The sequence below is a fragment of the Podarcis pityusensis genome (assembly GCF_964106645.2).
Source record: "Podarcis pityusensis genome assembly, chromosome: 2".
Classification (NCBI taxonomy): domain Eukaryota; kingdom Metazoa; phylum Chordata; class Lepidosauria; order Squamata; family Lacertidae; genus Podarcis; species Podarcis pityusensis.
In genome coordinates, this window is record NC_138029.1 from 109,696,264 (window position 1) to 109,717,511 (window position 21,248).

Genomic DNA, 21,248 nt, shown 5'->3' on the forward strand with positions numbered 1-21,248 from the left:
GGACACAGAGGTCAAAGGGAGAAGATTGGTGAGAGGAGGTGTCCGAAGCTAAAGGGGCAACAGGGTTTAGTGAGCAAGAAGAGCCTGTGACAGGGAGCAGTTCAGACTCCAAGGCTGAAGCAAAGGACGGCAGTGGTGATCAAGGGACTGCTGAAGAAGCCAGGGAGTCTTCTCCTCCAGCTGTGACAAGCTCCCCTCCTCCTGGGCCTCCAAAAATGCTGAAATGTGGCACAGAATTTTTTTATTTTTTATTTTAAAAAAGCATGCCCATCCACTTGCCTGCCAAGACCACTGCATGCCACTGGGCCCACACAGAGACCACTCACATAGACATCCCCACACAGCAACGTAACGCACAGCCCTTTGTTCACATCAGAGTTCTTTTAATACAGCATCTTCCTTAGACTGCATTCAAAGGCACTGGTCTCTGTCATTACAGCAGTGGAGCTCATGCAATTGCTGTACGTCACTGTAGAATTTTCGAGTTCTGCAGCCGCTGGCATAGAAGCCGCATCGTTTGTAGTAGCGCAAGACATGTTTAGTTACCACTGGGAAGAGAAAGAAAAGTATCTGGGTTACTGTTAGAATCTAGCGAAAGATGCGTGACGGTAATGGAAGGATCCGCTCATGGCAAGGTCCCCATCAGAGACAGCTGGGGAAACGGGGGTCTGTGCTGAAAGGCAGGTTTTTGCTACCACTGTTCCCAGGTACAGCAACCAACACCCCCATTTATCCTCAAGAATGAATGGAAACTCTTCCCTGGCATTAGGTGAAGCATTGCAATTGGGATGCCACTGGCCAGAGGACCCAACCTGGCCCCTGACTTGAGATACCTCAGCCAGGTGGGCTGCATCACATGGACTTATCCAGGATCCTTTCTGTACCTTGGCATGCTAGAGTTTGACTGGAGAATTATAAGTAAACTTAGAAAACTCATGTTTTTCCTACTGCTTGCAGGTATTGTTGGTTCAAAGAATTTCCAGGGGAATACATTTCATCATGTGACTGAGGGCTTGGAATCAGGTTTCGCATTAGCGTAGCTTAGAGCTTCCATTGGAACGAGGTGCTTCTCTCGTAGTTCTTGTTCTGCTGAAATTGCAAGATCCCCGACCTCCTCTGCACCCAGTCATACTAGCCATGCCCCACCGCCCACCCATGGAAATGCACTGAAAATAAGGGGGAGAGAAAGACAAGAAGGACCACTCACTTGAAGTGATTCTGTACAAGATGCAGGCTGGAGGATGTCCTGTACGTGGATCATCAGGGCATTTTTGTACATATGGGGCAACTGGTACACACGGCTGTCCTTCAGCCTCTGAATTGCACACACTACAGATTAAGGCATTTGCTGTCAATGGAAGAAGAAAGAAAGAAAGAAAGAAAGAAAGAAAGAAAGAAAGAAAGAGAGAGAAAGGCATCTGCTGTAAGAAAGGCTTTTCTATTTACATGTCTTTTCCCTCCTTGGGCTTCTAAGTCACCAATCTAGTTGTTTCCTTCAAAGAAGAAAACTGCTGATCAGAAAGTTCTGGGACATGATCCATGAAGAAATAAAAAAGTCACTAAGAACTTCACATAGCAAAAGACCAGAAACATACGTTTGGGGAGTATTGAATAGTGATATTTCTAGAGAAAATACTACGTGACATCAGCGGCGAGAATCCTGCTGGCTAAGTATTGGAAGGGTAACCAGGTACCGACCAAAGCAGAATGGTTATGTAAATTATGTGAATATTTGGAACTGGCCAAATTGACAGATATAATAAGACTAAAGGCAATGAATACAGTCAAGAAGGAAAGGAAGTGCTTGAATGATTATTTAGAAAGACAAGGTTCTAAAGTAAAAATCTGGCTGCGTCTAGAATGACCTCGTGAATGGAAAAGGGGAAACATACATATATACATATATATATCAATCAATATATTGAAAGTAATACTGAAATACAGATAAAATATGAAATGTGAAAGTAAGTGTTGTGAGAGTGATGGAAGTCTATTACTATTATTATTTTATAAAATAGTGTTTATTGTATTGAAATATTATACTTTTCTTTATTCTTTTACGGTCTACTTTTCTTTTTCCCCCTTTCCCCCTTTATTATTTTTTTCTTTTTCTTTATCATATTCTCTATGTACGGCTTGGTATTGATGTGTTTACTTTGCAATAAAAATTATAAAATAAAAATAAAAATGTTGAGATGCCCTGAGTCTAAAAAGGACATCGAGGGTTCTTACAGAAGGTGTAAATTGAGCCCCACAGAGTTCCGCAGAACGTGATTGGCTGCGTCTCAGGTTGCCTACAACCAGGAGGACCCTCCCCTCTGCCACATCCCCATAACAGGCATCTGAGGGTGCAGCCAGATCCAGCATTGTAGAGACTTTGCAGAAAGGGTGCTCTAGTGAGCCTCCTGAGAGTGGCAGGTGCCAAGCAGCAGCTTAGAGTTGCCATATTTCAAAAAGTAAAAATCTAGACACTAAAGTTGTAGAGCTATTATTCATATAATTATTAGTGCGGGTTGTTGAGCTTTTGGGACAAAATTGCAAAGAGAGAGAGAAAAGAATAATGATGTTTTTGAGCTATTTTTAAGGAAAATTGCCCAAAACGATAATGCCCAAAATTGCCATATGTCTGGATTTCCACTGACATTTTAGTGATTTCTGCTGGGACACTGCTTCCAACGTATGGCAACCCTACAACAGCCGGATGGGTAACATCAACAGATGTTAACACCAGAGAGTTTGCACCAACCGGTGTGTTTGTGTGTGTGTGTGTGTGTGTGTGTGTGTGTGTGTGTCACTGCAGCTATGATAGGAGGAGCACTGTCTGCAGCTGCCATTGTAAGCTGTCCAGTTTATGCAAACAATTAAACATTTTTTCAAAAATAGTTGTTGAACTGCTTGGGGAGCGGAAAGGCTGCACTTATGACTATTGCAAACTACTTTGATTTTTAAAAATCAAATGTTTTAACAAGTGAATAAATAAAGTTAAAATAAGCCCCCCCCCCGCCCTGTGCAATAGAGCATCATTCCCCTGAAAAACTTTCTGAAGTTGGGACTGTGCAGGGATTACAAGGACAGGAGACATAGTGGGAACTGTGGAAATCATCTCTGCCAATACCCTGACCCAAGCACGGTGGGTGTTGATGCCTGTATAGATCTGGCACTTAATAGTATCAAAACCTTTCTCCAGGTCTGCATTATTTCCAAAGTTAGACTTTCAATCATTATCCCCAAATAGGTGCCAGAGCTGAAAAGAGAAAGAAAATAGCTTACGGGTTCGCCAGTTCTTTTTTTTTTTTAATGATATTTATTAAAATTTCAAAGAATACAATAATTACACAAAAGCAAAAAATAAAAATACAAAATACAGCAAAATACAGCAAAAAGAGTAAAAAAAACCCTTATTAAGGTATAACAAAGAAATGAAAAATAAAAAGAAACATACAAAATAAAAACAGTTAAAAACACATTAGTTTTCCATAGCATATCTTCCTTACACTTATTTCCCCGGACCTCCTCGTACCTCCCTTTTTTGTATTCCAATTCAGTTTGTTAGTTCAGCAAATCCTTACCATTAAACTTTTACCCATTTGTAAACCTTTTTTCGTATCTCTTAAAGCATTACAGCTGGAAACCACTTAGTTTCTATCCAACATCCTTCTAAGATTCATTAATTTTACAATATTTCTGTAAATAGTCTTTAAATTTCTTCCAGTCTTCTTTCACCGACTCTTCTCCCTGGTCTCGGATTCTGCCAGTCATTTCTGCCAATTCCATGTAGTCAATCACCTTCATCTGCCATTCTTCCAGAGTGGGTAGATCTTGTGTCTTCCAATACTTTGCAATGAGTATTCTTGCTGCTGTTGTAGCATACATAAAAAAAGTTCTGTCCTTCTTTGGCACCAATTGGCCGACGATGCCCAAAAGAAAGGCCTCTGGTTTCTTCAAGAAGGTATATTTAAATACCCTTTTCAATTCATTATATATCATTTCCCAGAAAGCCTTAATCTTTGGGCACGTCCACCAGAGGTGAAAGAATGTACCTTCAGTTTCTTTACATTTCCAGCATTTATTATCGGGCAAATGATAGATTTTTGCAAGCTTGACTGGGGTCATGTACCACCTGTATATCATTTTCATAATATTCTCTCTTAAGGCATTACATGCCTTGAACTTCATACCTGTGGTCCATAACTGTTCCCAGTCAGCAAACATAATATTATGTCCAACATCTTGTGCCCATTTAATCATAGCAGATTTCACCGTTTCATTCTGAGTATTCCATTTCAACAGCAAGTTATACATTCTTGACAGATTCTTAGTTTTGGGTTCTAGCAGTTCTATTTCTAATTTTGACTTTTCCACCTGGAAGCCAATTTTCTTATCCAAATTATATGCCTCCATTATCTGATAGTAATGAAGCCAATCTCTCACTTTGTTTTTTAGTTTTTCGAAACTCTGCAATCTCAATTTGTCTCCTTCTTGTTCCAAAATTTCCCAATATGTCGGCCATTTGGCCTCCATATTGAGCCTTTTCAGAGCTTTTGCTTCCATTGGTGACAGCCACTTTGGGGTTTTATTTTCCAATAAATCTTTATATCTTATCCAGACATTAAACAATGCTTTCCTGACAATATGATTTTTGAATGCTTTGTGTGCTTTGACCTTATCATACCATAAATATGCATGCCATCCAAATACATTGTTAAAGCCTTCTAAATCCAAAATGTTTTCAAGAAGTAGCCATTCTTTCAACCAGCAAAAAGCTGCTGATTCATCATAAAAAAGTTTAAAGTCTGGCAGGGCAAATCCACCCCTTTCCTTTGCATCTGTTAGTATCTTAAATTTTACTCTGGGCTTCTTGCCCTGCCAGACAAATCTAGAAATATCTCTCTGCCACTTCTTAAAACAGTCCATCTTGTCCACAATTTGCAATGTCTGAAATAAAAACAACATTCTCGGCAATACATTCATTTTTATCACAGCAATGCGGCCCAACAATGAAAGTTTCAAATTTGACCAAATTTCTAAGTCTTTTTTCACTTCCGTCCAACATTTTTCATAATTATTTTTAAATAAGTTCCCATTTTTGGCTGTCATATTAATCCCCAAGTATTTCACTTTCTTTACCACCATCAATCCTGTCTCATTCTGAAACCTATCTCTTTCAATCGGTGTTAAATTTTTCTCTAAAACCTTAGTTTTTAACTTGTTCAATTTAAAACCTGCCACTTGACCAAATTCTTGAATTAATTCTAAAACCCTTTTAGTACTAGATTCTGGCTCCTGGGTTCGCCAGTTCTTAGGAAGATAGGTGCTGGACATACGGCACATTTGAATTGGTGGCCTACCATGTTTTTCCATTGGCAGGTGGAACTTACCTCCACAGCTGAGGCAGAGCAAAAGACAGACTTCAAGCAGCCAGACCTGAGCCAAACGTGGCTTCATGTTAGCAAGGAAAAAGCTCTGTCTGATTAGAAAGACTGTTTTGAAGAGTGATTGCTTGGAGACAGAGGACTAGCAGAGATGTGTGTGGTGGTACCTTGAGCCGTTAAGTGCATCGTGTCCTGATTGTTTAACAAATGTTAATGGGATGTGGGTTCAGCTGGATGCTCTACAGAATGTTCCATACTTCAGTGGTCCTCTGATGCTATCTTTGGTGGAGGCATGCCCGTTCCTTTCAATGGGTTCTCTGCCCAGCTCCACATTTCCTGGTTGACTGAGCCACGCAAACCAAAAGAGGAGCATGGTGCACCAGGGCAGGCAAGTTCAGAAGCTGATTTGGCTCTGAGGCCCAGAACATACAGCTTTTAATTTTAACAATCCTAAGTGCTTGTGATACACCAGTAAAAAGGTAAAAGGTAAAGGACCCGTGGACGGATAAGTCCAGTCAAAGACAACTATGGGGTTGAGGCACTCATCTCACTTTCAGGCCGAGGGAGTCGGCGTTTGACCACAGACAGCTTTCCAGGTCATGTGGCCATCATGACTAAACCGCTTCTGGAGCAACAGAACAACACGACAAAAGCCAGAGCACACGGAAACGCCATGTACAGTGGTACCTCAGGTTACAGACGCTTCAGGTTACAGATGCTTCAGGTTACAGACTCCGCTAACCCAGAAATAGTACGTCGGGTTAAGAACTTTGCTTCAGGATGAGAACAAATATTGTGCAGTGGGAGGCTTCATTAGCTACAGCGGTACCTCAGGTTAAGAACAGTTTCAGGTTAAGAACGGACCTCCAGAAAGAAATAAGTTCTTAACCCGAGATACCACTGTACCTTCCTGCCACAGCGGTACCTATTTATCTACTTGCATTGGTGCGCTTTCAAACTGCTAGGTTGGCAGAGGCTGGGACTGACCCAACTCGAGATTCTGAAATCCTGTACAGAATGTCCTAGATCTCAGCTTCCAAATGATTCTATCTTACATGGGACATTTCTCTTCATATGGGGCAGCTTGTATACACGGCTGTCCTGGACCCTCTGAACTGCACAGGCTACAGATTAAAGTATTTGCTGTTAAAATAAGAAAGGAAGGGAGGGAGGGAGGGAGGGAGGCACCTGCTGTAAGGCATGCTTCTTTGTTTACGTGTCTTGTCCCTTCCTGAGCTTCTAAGTCACCAAACTTGTTGTTTCCTTCAAAGAAGAAAAATGCTGAGATGCCCTGAGTCTAAAAAGGACATTGGTGGTTCTTACAGAAGGTGTAAATTGATTCCCACGGAGTTCCACAGAACGTGATTGGCTGTGTCTCAGGCTGCCTACAACCAGGAGGACCCTCCACTCTGCCACATCCCCATATCATGCAACTGAGGGTGCAGCCAGATCCAGCATTGTAGAGACTTTGCAGAAAGGGTTCTCTAGTGAGCCTCCTGAGAGTGGCAGGTGCCAAGCAGACTTTAGAGTTGCCATATTTCAAAAGGTAAAAATCTAGACACTAAAGTTGTAGAGCTTTTTTTATATATATATATATAATACTTATTAATTTTCCAACCATTTAAACACAACACTACAAAAAAACAACAACAAAAAGCATAAAAAAGAAGACAATGCAATACAATACAAAAACACTACAAAACACTAACACATAAAACTAATAAAACAAAAACAAAACCATTTCATTGTCTTATCTTTCATTTACTTGTTTCCACGACCTCCTCACACCTCCCTTTTTGTATTCCACTTCTGTTAATTGTTTCAGCAATTCCTTTCCATCTTCCTCTGTTTTCTATCCTGTAATTATCTTAGCACATTCTAACCTTATTTTCCCTTTGATACTCTATTAATCTATTTATACTTAATTCCTTATAACATTTCTACTAAAGCCATATAACTTCATTCCAACATTTTTCTAACATTCATTAATTTTACAATATTTCTGTAAATAATCTTTAAACTTTTTCCAGTCTTCTTCCACCGACTCTTCTCCCTGGTCTCGGATTCTGCCAGTCATTTCCTCCATTTCCATATAGTCCATCAACTTCATCTGCCATTCTTCCCAGGTGGGTAAATCTTGTGTCTTCCAATACTTCGCAATGAGTATTCTTGCTGCTGTAGTTGCATACATAAAAAAAGTTCTATCCTTCTTTGGCACCAATTGGCCGACCATGCCCAGGAGAAAGGCCTCTGGTTTCTTCAGGAAGGTATATTTAAAAACCTTTTTCATTTCATTATAAATCATCTCCCAGAATGTCTTAATCCTTGGGCATGTCCACCAAAGGTGAAAGAATGTACCTTCAGTTTCATTACATTTCCAACATTTATTATCGGGCAAATGGTAAATTTTTGCAAGCTTGACTGGTGTCATGTACCACCTATAAATCATTTTCATTAAATTTTCTCTTAGGGCATTACATGCCGTGAATTTCATACCTGTGGTCCATAACTGTTCCCAGTCGGCCATCATTATGTTATGTCCAACATCTTGTGCCCATTTAATCATAGTTGATTTCACCATTTCATCCTGAGTGTTCCATTTCAACAGCAAGTTATATATTCTTGACAAATTCTTAATTTTGGGATCTAACAATTCTGTTTCCAATTTTGATTTTTCCACCTGGAAACCAGCTTTTTTATCCAGATTATATGCCTCCATTATTTGATAGTAATGGAGCCAATCTCGCACTCTGTTTTTCAATTTTTCAAAGCTCTGCAGTTTTATTCTGTCTCCATCTTGTTCTAAAATTTCCCAATATTTCGGAAGAGCGGAGGACAAGTACAAGTAGATCCAGAGCTGATGAAGCGGCTGGGCCAAAGCCGAAAGGACGCTCAGTTGCGGATATGCCTGGAAGCGAAAGGAAAATCCAATGCTGTAAAGAAAAATATTGCATAGGAACCTGGAATGTAAGAACCATGAACCTTGGTAAGTTGGATGTGGTCAAAAATGAGATGGCAAGAATAAATATTGACATCCTGGGCATCAGTGAACTAAAATGGATGGGAATGGGCGAATTCAGTTCGGATGACCATCATATCTACTACTGTAGGCAAGAATCCCGTAAAAGAAATGGAGTGGCACTCATAGTCAACAAAAGAGTGGCGAAAGCTGTACTGGGATGCAATCTCAAAAAGATAGAATGATCTCGATATGATTCCAAAGCAGACCTTTTAACATCACAGTAATCCAAGTTTATGCACTGGTGCTGAAGAAATTGAAATTGACCAATTCTATGAAGACTTACAACACCTTATAGAAATGACACCAAAGAAGGATGTTCTTCTCATTGTAGGGGATTGGAATGCTAAAGTAGGGAGTCAAGAGATAAAAGGAACAACTGGCAAGTTTGGCCTTGGAGTTCAAAATGAAGCAGGGCAAAGGCTAATAGAGTTCTGCCAAGAGAACAAGCTGGTCATCACAAACACTCTTTTCCAGCAACACAAGAGACAACTCTACACATGGACATCACCAGATGGGCAGCATCGAAATCAGATTGATCATATTCTCTGCAGCCAAAGATGGAGAAGCTCTATACAGTCAGCAAAAACAAGACCTGGAGCTGACTGTGGCTCAGATCATCAGCTTCTTATAGCAAAATTCAAGCTTAAACTGAAGAAAGTAGGAAAAACCACTGGGCCGGTAAGATACAATCTAAGTCAAATCCCCTATGAATACACAGTGGAAGTGAGAAACAGGTTTAAGGATTTAGATTTGGTGGACAGAGTGCCTGAAGAACTATGGATGCAGGCTCGTAACATTATACAGGAGGCAGCAACTAAAACCATCCCAACAAAAAGGAAATGCAAGAAAGCAAAGTGGCTGTCCAGCGAGGCCTTACAAATAGCGGGGGAGAGAAGGGAAGCAAAATGTGAGGGAGATAGTGAAAGATACAGGAAATTGAATGCAGATTTCCAAAGAATAGCAAGGAGAGACAAGAAGGCACTCTTAAACGAGCAATGCAAAGAAATAGAGGAAAACAATAGAATGGGAAAAACCAGAGATCTGTTCAAGAAAATTGGAGATATGAAAGGAACATTTCGTACAAAGATTACCATAATAAAAGACAAAAGTGGAAAGGACCTAACAGAAGCAGAAGACATCAAGAAGAGGTGGCAAGAATACACAGAGGAACTATACCAGAAAGAAATGGATGGCTTGTACACCCCGGGTAGTGTGGTTGCTGACCTTGAGCCAGACATCCTGGAGAGTGAAGTCAAATGGGCCTTAGAAAGCACTGCTAATAACAAGGCCAGTGGAAGTGATGATATTCCAGCTGAACTATTTAAAATTTTAAACGATAATGCTGTTAAGGTGCTACACTCAATATGCCAGCAAGTTTGGAAAACTCAGCAGTGGCCAGAGGATTGGAGAAGATCAGTCTACATCCCAATCCCAAAGAAGGGCAGTGCCAAAGAATGCTCCAACTACCGCACAATTGCACTCATTTCACACGCTAGCAAGGTTATGCTTAAAATTCTACAAGGCAGGCTTAAGCAGTATGTAGACCGAGAACTCCCAGAAGTGCAAGCTGGATTTCGAAGGGGCAGAGGAACCAGAGACCAAATTGCAAACATGCGCTGGATTATGGAGAAAGCTAGAGAGTTCCAGAAAGACATCTACTTCTGTTTCATTGACTATGCAAAAGCCTTTGACTGTGTCGATCACAGCAAACTATGGCAAGTTCTTAAAGAAATGGGAGTGCCTGATCACCTCATCTGTCTCCTGAGAAATCTCTATGTGGGAAAAGAAGCTACAGTTAGAACTGGATATGGAACAACTGATTGGTTCAAAATTGGGAAAGGAGTACGGCAAGGCTGTATATTGTCTCCCTGCTTATTTAACTTATATGCAGAATTCATCATGCGAAAGGCTGGGCTGGATGAATCCCAAGCTGGAATTAAGATTGTTGGAAGAAATATCAACAACCTCAGATATGCAGATGACACAACCTCGATGGCAGAAAGTGAGGAGGAATTAAAGAACCTTTTAATGAGGGTGAAAGAGGAAAGCGCAAAATATGGTCTGAAGCTCAACATCAAAAAAACGAAGATCATGGCCACTGGGCCCATCACCTCAGTGCTTGCGAGGGACAAGTGCTTGTGATACCCCAATAAAAGGTAAAAGGTAAAAGACCCCTGGACGGTTACGTCCAGTCAAAGACAACTTTGTGGTTGAGGCACTCATCTCACTTTCAGGCCAAGGGAGCCGGTGTTTGTCCACAGACAGTTTTCTGGGTCATGTGGCCAGCATGACTAAACCGCTTCTGGAGCAACAGAACAACATGACAAAAGCCAGAGCACATGGAAACACCATGTACAGTGGTACCACCATGGCCACTGGGCCCATCACCTCCTGGCAAATAGAAGGGGAAGAAATGGAAGCAGTGAGAGATTTTACTTTCTTGGGCTCCATGATCACTGCAGATGGTGACAGTAGTCACGAAATTAAAAGACGCCTGCTCCTGGGCAGAAAGGCGATGGCAAACCTAGACAGTATCTTAAAAAGCAGAGACATCACCTTGCCAACAAAGGTCCGTATAGTTAAAGCCATGGTTTTCCCAGAAGTGATGCATGGAAGTGAGAACTGGACCATAAAGAAGGCTGATCACCGAAAAATTGATGCCTTTGAATTATGGTGCTGGAGGAGACTCTTGAGAGTCCCATGGACTGCAAGAAGATCAAACGTATCCATTCTTAAGGAAATCAGCCCTGAGTGCTCACTGGAAGGACAGATCCTGAAGCTGAGACTCCAGTACTTTGGCCACCTCATGAGAAGAGAAGATTCCCTGGAAAAGACCCTGATGTTGGGAAAGATGGAGGGCACAAGGAGAAGGGGACAACAGAGGATGAGATGGTTGGACGGTGTTCTTGAAGCTACAAACATGAGTCTGACCAAACTGCGGGAGGCAGTGGAAGACAGGAATGCCTGGCGTGCTCTGGTCCATGGGGTCACGAAGAGTCGGACACGACTAAACGACTAAACAACAACAATACCCTGACCCAAGCACAGTGGGTGATGATGCCTGTATAGATCTGGCACTTAATAGCATCTAAACCTTTCTCCAGGTCTGCGTTATTTCCAAACTTAGCCTTTCGATCATTATCCCCAAATAGGTGCCAGAGCTAAAAAGAGAACGAAAAAAGCTTACGGATTCACCAGTTCTTAGGAAGATAGGTGGTGAACATACAGCACATTTGAACTGGTGGCCTACCATGTTTTTCCATTTGCAGGTGGGACTTACCTCCACAGCTGAGGCAGAGCAAAACACAGACTCCAAGCGGCCAGGCGTGAGCTAAGCGTGGCTTCATGTTAGCAAGGAAAAAGCCCTGCCCCATGGGAAAGACTTTTGGTACGTTGAGGCTGCTTTGAAGGCTGAAAACTTGGAGACAGCAGACTAGGCTTCCTGGCAGTAAGTAGAAGGGGCAGCTCTATCTCTGTTGAACAATACTTCTCTCTGTCTGAGGCTCAATACTGTGATTATATAAGGCCGAGAGGGACCTTCTTGGCTGCTCACCCCATTCTAGTGGGCTTCAATGTACAAGAGGGCTATGGGGTGGCTCTGAAGAGCAGCAGAGATGTGGGTGGTGGTTCCTTGAGCCATTAAGTGCATCATGTCCTGATTGTTTAACAAATGTTAATGGGATGTGGGTTCAGCTGGATGCTCTACAGAATGTCCCAGACCTCAGTGGTCCTCTGATGCTATCTTTGGTGGAGGCATGCCCGTTCCTTTCAATGGGTTCTCTGCCCAGCTCCACATTTCCTGGTTGACTGAGGCACGCAAACCAAAAGAGGAGCATGGTGCACCAGGGCAGGCAAGTTCAGAAGCTGATTGGGCTCTGAGGCCCAGAACATACAGCTTTTAATTTTAACAATCCTAAGTGCTTGTGATACCCCAGTAAAAAGGTAAAAGGTAAAAGACCCCTGGACGGTTAAGTCCAGTCAAAGACAACTTTGTGGTTGAGGCACTCATCTCACTTTCAGGCCAAGGGAGCCGGTGTTTGTCCACAGACAGCTTTCCTGGTCATGTGGCCAGCATGACTAAACCGCTTCTGGAGCAACAGAACAACATGACAAAAGCCAGAGCACACGGAAACACCATGTACAGTGGTACCTCGTGTTACATACACTTCAGGTTACAGACTCCTCTAACCCAGAAATAGTACCTTGGGTTAAGAAGTTTGCTTCAGGATGAGAACAAAAATCGTGCGGCGGCAGCGCAACGGCAGCGGGAGGCCCCATTAGCTAAATTGGTACCTCAGGTTAAGAACAGTTTCAGGTTAAGTACAGACCTCCAGAAAGAAATAAGTTCTTAACCCAAGGTACCAATGTACCTTCCCCCCACAATGGTACCTATTTATCTGCTTGCATTGGTGAGCTTTCAAACTGCTAGGTTGGCAGAGGCTGGGACTGACCCAACTCGAGATTCTGAATGTCCTAGAGCTCATCTTCCAAATGATTCTATCTTACATGGGAAGGAAGTGTATTCCTTTCACTTAACAAGACTTTCATTATATAAGGCTCAGAGGCACCTTCTTTGTTCCTCAGGGCACCTGCCCCTGCTAGGCTCGAAAGGCACAAGGAGCTTTTTAGGTGCATAATATACTGCTTGTTTGGACAAATCCAAATGGGCTGAAGCTTAGGAACCAGCCTGATGCAGTACAGAGTGTCCCAGACTTCAGTGACCCTCTTACATGTAAGGATTACTTGTTCACCACCAGGAAGCTTCAGCCAGGCCCATATGTGCTACTCACATGGTTGTTTCATAGTCCTAGACCTCCCTGGGCCCCTGATGCTATTTATGGGGAAGGATTGCAGTATGTGTTCCCCACCAGGAAGCTGCAGTCAGGCATACGTGATTGTTGCATCACACCAAACTTCAGCTGACTAGGGACCATCAGACCTGGACCAAAGACCAGTTTTTACATTTAAAGGTTTGGATACAGAAGGGTATATTTTACTCGAGGACCTAAAGGACATATTTCACCAGCGCTACCGGGTGAATGGGCTGGGAGGCCACACAGCTACTGACCCTGCAGCCACTGAGTGGATTTCTCTACGGTCCTCAGATGCTCCCAACGGTGGTAAGTTGGACTAATTAAATGGAACCTTTTCCCAAAAAAAGACTTCACCCAGAATCCTCAGTAAAAAGACATTTTACAATGAACTGAAGAAATGATAGCTTGGAGTGATAGCTTGGAGACAGCAGACTAGGCTTCCTGGCAGTAAGTAGAAGGGGCAGCTCTTTCTCTGTTGAGCAACACGTCTCTCCGTCTGAGGCTCAATACTGTCATTATATAAGGCCGAGAGGGGCCTTCTTGGCTGCTCACCCCATTCTAATGGGCTTCAATGTACAAGAGGGCTCTGGGCTGGCTCTGAAGAGCAGCAGAGATGTGGGTGGTGGTTCCTTGAGCCGTTAAGTGCATCATGTCCTGATTGTTTAACAAATCCTAATGGGACGTGAGTTTAGCTGGATGCTATACAGAATGTCCCAGACCTCAGTGGTTCTCTGATGCTATCTTTGGTGGAGGCATGCCCTTTCCTTTGAATGGGTTCTCTGCCCAGCTCCACATTTTTTGGTTGACTGAGCCATGCAAACCAAAACAGGAGCATGGTGTGCAAGTTCAGTAGCTCATTTGGCTCTGAGGCCCAGAACATACAGCTTTTAATTTTAACAATCCTAAGTGCTTGTGATACCCCAGTAAAAAGGTAAAGGACCCCTGGACGGTAAAGTCCAGTCAAAGGCAACTATGGGGTTGAGGCGCTCATCTCGCTTTCAGGCCGAGGGAGCTAGCATTTGTCCACAGACAGCTTTCCGGGTCATGTGGCCAGCAGGACTAAACTGCTTCTGGCACAACGGAACAACATGACTGAAGCCAGAGTGCAAGGAAATGCAATGTCCCTTTCCGCCACAGCGGTACTTATTTATCTACTTGCACTGGTGCATTTTTGGACTGCTAGGTTGGCCAGAGCTGGGACTGATCCAACCCGAGATTCTGAAATCCTGTACAGAATGTCCTAGAGCTCATCTTCCAAATGATTCTGTCTTACATGGGAAGGAAGTGTATTGAGAGAGCATTGTTGGCTGCCCACTCTCCACCTTAGAGCAGATTTATGCCACAAGGTGCCATAGGAAGGCACTGGACATAGTAAAAGATCCATCGCATCCTGGTCACTGTCTCTTCGAGCTCTTGCTGTCGGGACGGAGATACAGGACGATGAAGACAAGAATGAGCCGTCTTAAGAACAGCTTCTTCTCCAGAGTGATCTCGGCCCTGAATGGGAAGCCCGGACTTTGAAAGTCATCTAATCTCCCTTGCTGTATTATACTGTATTGATTAATTAGAGTTTTTATGGAGCAGTCAAGTAATTTCGTTGTCCCCGAAGGGGGCAATGACAATAAAGATATTATTATTATTATTATTATTATTATTATTATTATTATTATTCCTTTCACTTAACAAGACTTTCATTATATAAGGCTCAGAGGCACCTTCTTTGTTCCTCAGGGCACCTGTCCCTGCTAGGCTCGAAAGGCACAAGGAGCTTTTTAGGTGCATAATATACTGCTTGTTTGGACAAATCCAAATGGGCTGAAGCTGAGGAACCAGCCTGATGCAGTACAGAGTGTCCCAGACTTCAGCAACCCGCTTACATGTAGGGATTACTTGTTCACCACCAGGAAGCTTCAGCCAGGCCCATATGTGCTACTCACATGGTTGTTTCATAGTCCTAGACCTCCCTGGGCCTCTGATGCTATCTTATGGGGAAGGATTGCAGTATGTGTTCCCCACCGGAAAGCTGCAGTCAGGCATATGTGATTGTTGCATCACACGAAACGTCAGCTGACTAGGGACCATCAGACCTGGACCAAAGATCAGTTTTACATTAAAAGGTTTGGATACAGAAGGGTATATTTTACTTGAGGACCTAAAGGGCATATTTCACCAGCACTACCGGGTGAATGGGCTGGGAGGCCACACAGCTACTGACCCTGAAGCCACTGAGTGGATTTCTGTACGGTCCTTTCTGTACAGCCTCAGATGCTCCCAACGGTGGTAAGTCAGACTAATTAAATGGAACCTTTTTCCCTCAAAAAGACTTCACCCAGAATCTTCAGTAAAAAGCCACTTTACAATGAATTGAAGAAATGAGTTTCGAAGCCTCTTGCTTGGCCTCCGTCACAGCAGAAAATTTTGGATTTTTCCAATCACTCATTCACCAGAAAGAGATGAACGGAAAGCAGTCCTCTCTCCAGATGAAAAACCTAAGTTCAGTGGAGGCTGGTCTACTACTACTTATTCTTAAGTTTCCACTAGATTCCCAAATTACACTCTTTCTATTTTCCCCAACCTCCAGTACTGAATTTCAATGGAGAGAGAATCCTGAATATTTTTCAGTCAATCTCCCGTTCTCTGGCTAATCAGCTCTCTGCAAAAGGATTGTTGTGGTGAGGTGGTCCCACCCACTTGTTCCTAGGCAGAAAATACCAGGCAATAAGTAGTCATAGTAGCTGAACCTCGAGTAAGGAAGATGTCACTTGGTTTGAAGACCCAGGCTCAATGCAGCCATGGCATACAGCCAGGGGAAACCTTGTTGACATCCCAGCTCACCTGCGATGCCCACCCACTCACCTGCTGAGACCCTGCACCCATGCACGCCACTCGGCACACACAGAACACACTCACATAGACATCCCCACACAGCAGCGTAACTCAAATTGCACAGCCATTTGTTCACATAGGAGTTCTTTTAATACATCATCCTCCTTAGACGGCGTTCAAAGGCAGTGGTCTCTGTCGTTACAGCAGTGGAGCTCGTGCACTTGCTGTACGTCATTGTAGACTTTTCGAGTTTTGCAGTCGCTGGTATAGAAGCCACATTTTTTGTAGTAGCGCAAGACATGTTTAGTTACCACTAGGAAGAGAAAGAAAAGTATCTGGTTTACTGTTAGTAACTGGTGAAAGATGCTTGATGATAATGTCAGGATCCACCCCTTGCTAGGTCCCCATCAGTGACAGCTGGGGAAACTGGGGTCTGTGCTGAAGGGCAGGTTTTTGCTGCCACTGTTGCCAGGTATAGCACCCAGCACCCCTGCTTATCCTCAAGAATGAATGGAAACTCTTCCCTGGCATTAGGAGAAGCACTGCAATTGGGACGCCATTGGCCAGAGGGCCCAACCTGGCCCCTTACTTGAGATACCTCAGCCAGGTGGGCTGCATCACATGGACTTATCCAGGATCCCATCTATACCTTGGCATGCTAGAGTTTGACTGGAGAATTATAAGTGAACTTAGAAAATTCATGCTTCTCTCACTGCCTGCAGGTATTGTTGCTTCAAAGAATTTCCAGGGGGATATGTACCGTCATGTGACTGAAGGCTTGCAATCAGGTTTCGTATGGAGGCTGCATTAGGATAGCTTAGAGCTCCATTGGAACGAGGTGCTTGAACAACGAGAGAAGGACCTCATCCCAATGGAAGCTCTAAGCTTCCATTGTACTACTTGTACTACTGAAGTTGCAAGATCCCCGGCCTCCTCTGCACCCAGTCACACTAGCCATGCCCCATCAGCCACTTATGGAAATGCACTGAAAATAAGGGGGACGGGGAGAGAAAGACAAGAAGGACCACTCACTTGAAGTGATTCTGTACAAGACGCAGGCTGCAGGGTGTCCTGTACGTGGATCATCAGCGCATTTCTCTTCATATGGGGCAGCTGGTACACATGGCTGCCCTTCAGCCTCTGAACTGCACAGGCTACAGATTAAGGCATTTGCTGTTAAAAGAAGAAAGGAAGGGAGGGAGGGAGGGAGGGAGGGAGGCACCTGCTGTAAGGCATGCTTCTTTGTTTACATGTCTTGTCCCTTCCTGAGCTTCTAAGTCACCAAACCCGTTGTTTCCTTCAAAGAAGAAAAATGCTGAGATGCCCTGAGTCTAAAAAGGACATTGGGGGTTCTTACAGAAGGTGTAAATTGATCCCCATGGAGTTGCGCAGAACGTGATTGGCTGTGCCTAGAACCAGGAGCACCCTCCCCTCTGCCACATCCCCATAACAGGCATCTGAGGGTGCAGCCAGCTCCAGCATTGTAGAGACTTTGCAGAAAGGGTCCTCTAGTGAGCCTCCTGAGAGTGGCAGGTGCCAAGCAGCAGCTTAGAGTTGCCATATTTCAAAAAGTAAAAATCTAGACACCAAAGTTGTAGAGCTTTTATTCTTCTTCTCCTTATTAGCCAGGGTTGTTGATTTTTGGGACATAATTGCAAAAAGAGAGAAAAGAATAAAGAGGTTTTTGAGCTATTTTTAAGGGGAAATTTCCCAATATGATAATGTTGACATGGGTTGCCATATGTCCGGATTTCCACGAACATTTTTAGTGATTTCTGCTTGGACACTGCTTCCGACGTATGGCAACCCTACAACAGCCAGATAGGCAACATCAACAGATGTGAACACCAGAGAGTTTGCACCAACCGGGGTGTGTGTGTGTGTGTGTGTGTGTGTGTGTGTGTGTGTGTCACTGCAGCTATGATAGGAGGAGCACTGTCTGCAGCTCCCATTTTAAGCTGCCAGGTTTATGCAGACAATTAATTTTTTTTTCAAAACTAGTTGGTGAACTGCTTGAGGAGGAGAAAGGCTGTACTTATGACTATGGCAAATTACTATGTTTTAAAAAATCAAATGTTTTAATAAGTAAATAAATAAAGTTAAAATAAGCCCCCCCTGCCCTGTGCAATAGAGCATCATTCCCCTGAAAAACTTTCTGAAGTTGGGACCGTGCAGGGATTACAAGGACAGGAGACATAGTGGGAACTGTGGAAATCATCTCTGCCAACACCCTGACCCAAGCACGGTGGGTGTTGATGCCTGTATAGATCTGGAACTTAATAGTATCTAAACCTTTCTCCAGGTCTGCATTATTTCCAAAGTTAGACTTTCAGTGATTATCCCCAAATAGGTGCCAGAGCTAAAAAGAGAAAGAAAATAGCTTACGGGTTCGCCAGTTCTTAGGAACATAGGTGGTGGACATACAGCTGATTTGAATTGGTGGCCTACCATGTTTTTCCATTGGCAGGTGGGACTTACCTCCACAGCTGAGGCAGAGCAAAAGACAGACTCCAAGCAGCCAGTCCTGAGCCAAGCGTGGCTTCATGTTAGCAGGGAAAAAGCTCTGTCTGATTAGAAAGACTGTTTTGAAGAGTGATTGCTGGGAGACAGCAGCTAAGACTTCCTGGCAGTACGTAGAAGGTGCAGCTCTTTCTCTGTTGAGCAACACGTCTCTCTGTCTGAGGCTCAATACTGTCATTATATAAGGCCGAGAGGGGCCTTCTTGGCTGCTCAACCCATTCTAGTGGGCTTAAAGGTACAAGAGGACTCTGGGGTGGCTGTGAAGAGCAGCAGAGATGTGGGTGGTGGTTCCTTGAGCCGTTAAGTGCATTATGTCCTGATTGTTTAACAGATCCTAATGGGATGTGGGTTCAGCTGGATGCTCTACAGAATGTTCCATACCTCAGTGGTTCTCTGATGCTATCTTTTGTGGAGGCATGCCCATTCCTTTCAATGGGTTCTCTGCCCAGCTCCACATTTCCTGGTTGACTGAGCCACGCAAACCAAAAGAGGAGCATGGTGCACCAGGGCAGGCAAGTTCAGAAGCTGATTGGGCTCTGAGGCCCAGAACATACAGCTTTTAATTTTATCAGTGCTAAGTGCTTGCGAGGGACAAGTGCTTGTGATACCCCTGTAAAAAGGTAAAAGGTAAAAGACCCCTGGACGGTTAAGTCCAGTCAAAGACAACTTTGTGGTTGAGGCACTCATCTCACTTTCAGGCCAAGGGAGTCGGTGTTTGTCCACAAACAGTTTTCTGGGTCATGTGGCCAGCATGATTAAACCGCTTCTGGAGCAACAGAACAACATGACAAAAGACAGAGCACACGGAAACGCCATGTACAGTGGTACCTCATGTTACAGATGCTTCAGGTTACAGATGCTTCAGGTTACAGACTATCCCAGAAATAGTACCTTGGGTTAAGAAGTTTGCTTCAGGATGAGAACAAAAATTGTGCGGCGGCAGCGCAAAGGCAGCGGGAGGCTCCATTAGCTACTGTGGTACCTCAGGTTAAGAACAGTTTCAGGTTAAGAACGGACCTCCAGAAAGAAATAAGTTCTTAACCCGAGATACCACTGTACCTTCCTGCCACAGCGGTACCTATTTATCTGCTTGCATTGGTGAGCTTTCAAACTGCTAGGTTGGCAGGAGCTTGGACTGACCCAACTCGAGATTCTGAAATCCTGTACAGAATGTCCTAGAGTTCAGCTTCCAAATGATTCTATCTTACATGGGAAGGAAGTGTATTCCTTTCACTTAACAAGACTTTCATTATATAAGGTGCAGAGGCACCTTCTTTGTTCCTCAGGGCACCTGTCCCTGGTAGTCTCAAAAGGTACAAGGAGCTTTTTAGGTGCATAATATACTGCTTGTTTGGACAAATCCAAATGGGCTGAAGCTGAGGAACCAGCCGGATGCAGTACAGAGTGTCCCCAGACTTCAGCGACCCTCTTACATGTAAGGATTACTTGTTCACCACCAGGAAGCTTCAGCCAGGCCCATATGTGTTACTCAAATGGTTGTTTCATAGTCCTAGACCTCCCTGGGCTCCTGATGCTATCTTATGGGGAAGGATTGCAGTATGTGTTCCCCACCAGGAAGCTGCAGTCAGGCATACGTGATTGTTGCATCACACGAAACGTCAGCTGACTAGGGACCATCAGACCTGGACTAAAGATCAGTTTTTACCTTAAAAGGTTTGGATACAGAAGGGTATATTTTACTTGAGGACTGTCAGGGAACTGCCATCGGAGCCAGGGGGAGAGGGAGGGCTCCAGAGGGATTCCGGAGAGCGTCCCGGGAGGGAGAGAAGCAGCACATCTTCTGGGGAAGGAAATCAGCGTAGCTCCAGTGGAGAAGGGGGGCAGATGGGGGAATCGGCGAGGTGGCTCCATGACTCCTCGCCGGGGACCAGCGGGGAGAACACGGGTCCTCCGCTGCCCACACCCTCCCTGCGCAGAAGGCTTCCGCGCAGGGAGAGTAGGCGGAGACTAGGCGTCAAAGAACTTCTTTGCTGGAAGAAGTTCAAGAAACGCCCACTGATGGATTCTGCCAGCGATTGAGACAGCCACGGGCGAGCGGCTGTCCGGACAGAAAGGGTTCACTCAGGCAACACAGCCAGGTGTGGCGCCGATTTACACACGAGCAACCCCTAGAACCATTACAGCAATCCGTCAGTCACTGACGTTGCTTGTGCGCAGCCCAGGAGAGGCATCACGATGAGCCAAACAGGAACAGCTGGAGAGACGGAGCAACCAGCTGCGATGCGGAGTCTGGTTGAGAGGAACCAAGACTTGGAGACGCATGTAGCTATCCTAACGGTGCGGCTGGAGGAAAGACGGGCTCAGGATGCACGGGTCAGAACCACCCCCATCACAAGGAAGGTACCGGGGCTGGTACACAAGTTTGGTGGAAAGCCCCAAGACTACAATGCCTTCCGAATGGAAGTGCAGTACTCTTTGGAGCTGCAGAAAGATGACTTTGCTGATGACGGGGAGAGGGTGCCTTACATTGTGGGGCATCTGCAGGATGGGGCGCGCGATTGGATCAGGCCCCAATGGCGACGCAAAATTATGCCTTGAAGGACCTTAAGAAATTCTTTCAGGGAATGGACGCGATGTTCTCCAGCGAGGTGGAGCAAAGCGTGACACGGCGGGAACTGATGGGGTGCAAGCAGGGGAGCCAGTCCGTCAGAAACTACTGGTCGCGTTTTGCGA

The 21,248-nt window shown here is 44.3% G+C and overlaps 1 protein-coding gene and 1 long non-coding RNA gene across 2 annotated transcripts; both read right to left on the minus strand.

Moving 5' to 3' along the window:
• Nucleotides 1-404: 404 nt before the first annotated feature.
• LOC308470197 lies at nt 405-14,413 on the minus strand. Its single transcript, XR_013982248.1, has 4 exons — nt 13,642-14,413; nt 5,379-5,514; nt 1,208-1,348; nt 405-548 (listed from the first exon to the last, which is right to left on the minus strand). It is a non-coding gene; the product is annotated as an uncharacterized lncRNA (long non-coding RNA).
• A 1,748-nt stretch (nt 14,414-16,161) lies between these two features.
• On the minus strand, nt 16,162-18,725 carry LOC308470113 (uncharacterized protein). Its single transcript, XM_080993397.1, has 3 exons — nt 18,513-18,725; nt 17,067-17,207; nt 16,162-16,347 (listed from the first exon to the last, which is right to left on the minus strand). Exons 1-3 carry the CDS (start codon nt 18,577-18,579, stop codon nt 16,211-16,213), a joined length of 345 nt encoding a protein of 114 aa, XP_080849523.1. The 5' UTR covers nt 18,580-18,725; the 3' UTR covers nt 16,162-16,210.
• Nucleotides 18,726-21,248: the final 2,523 nt, after the last annotated feature.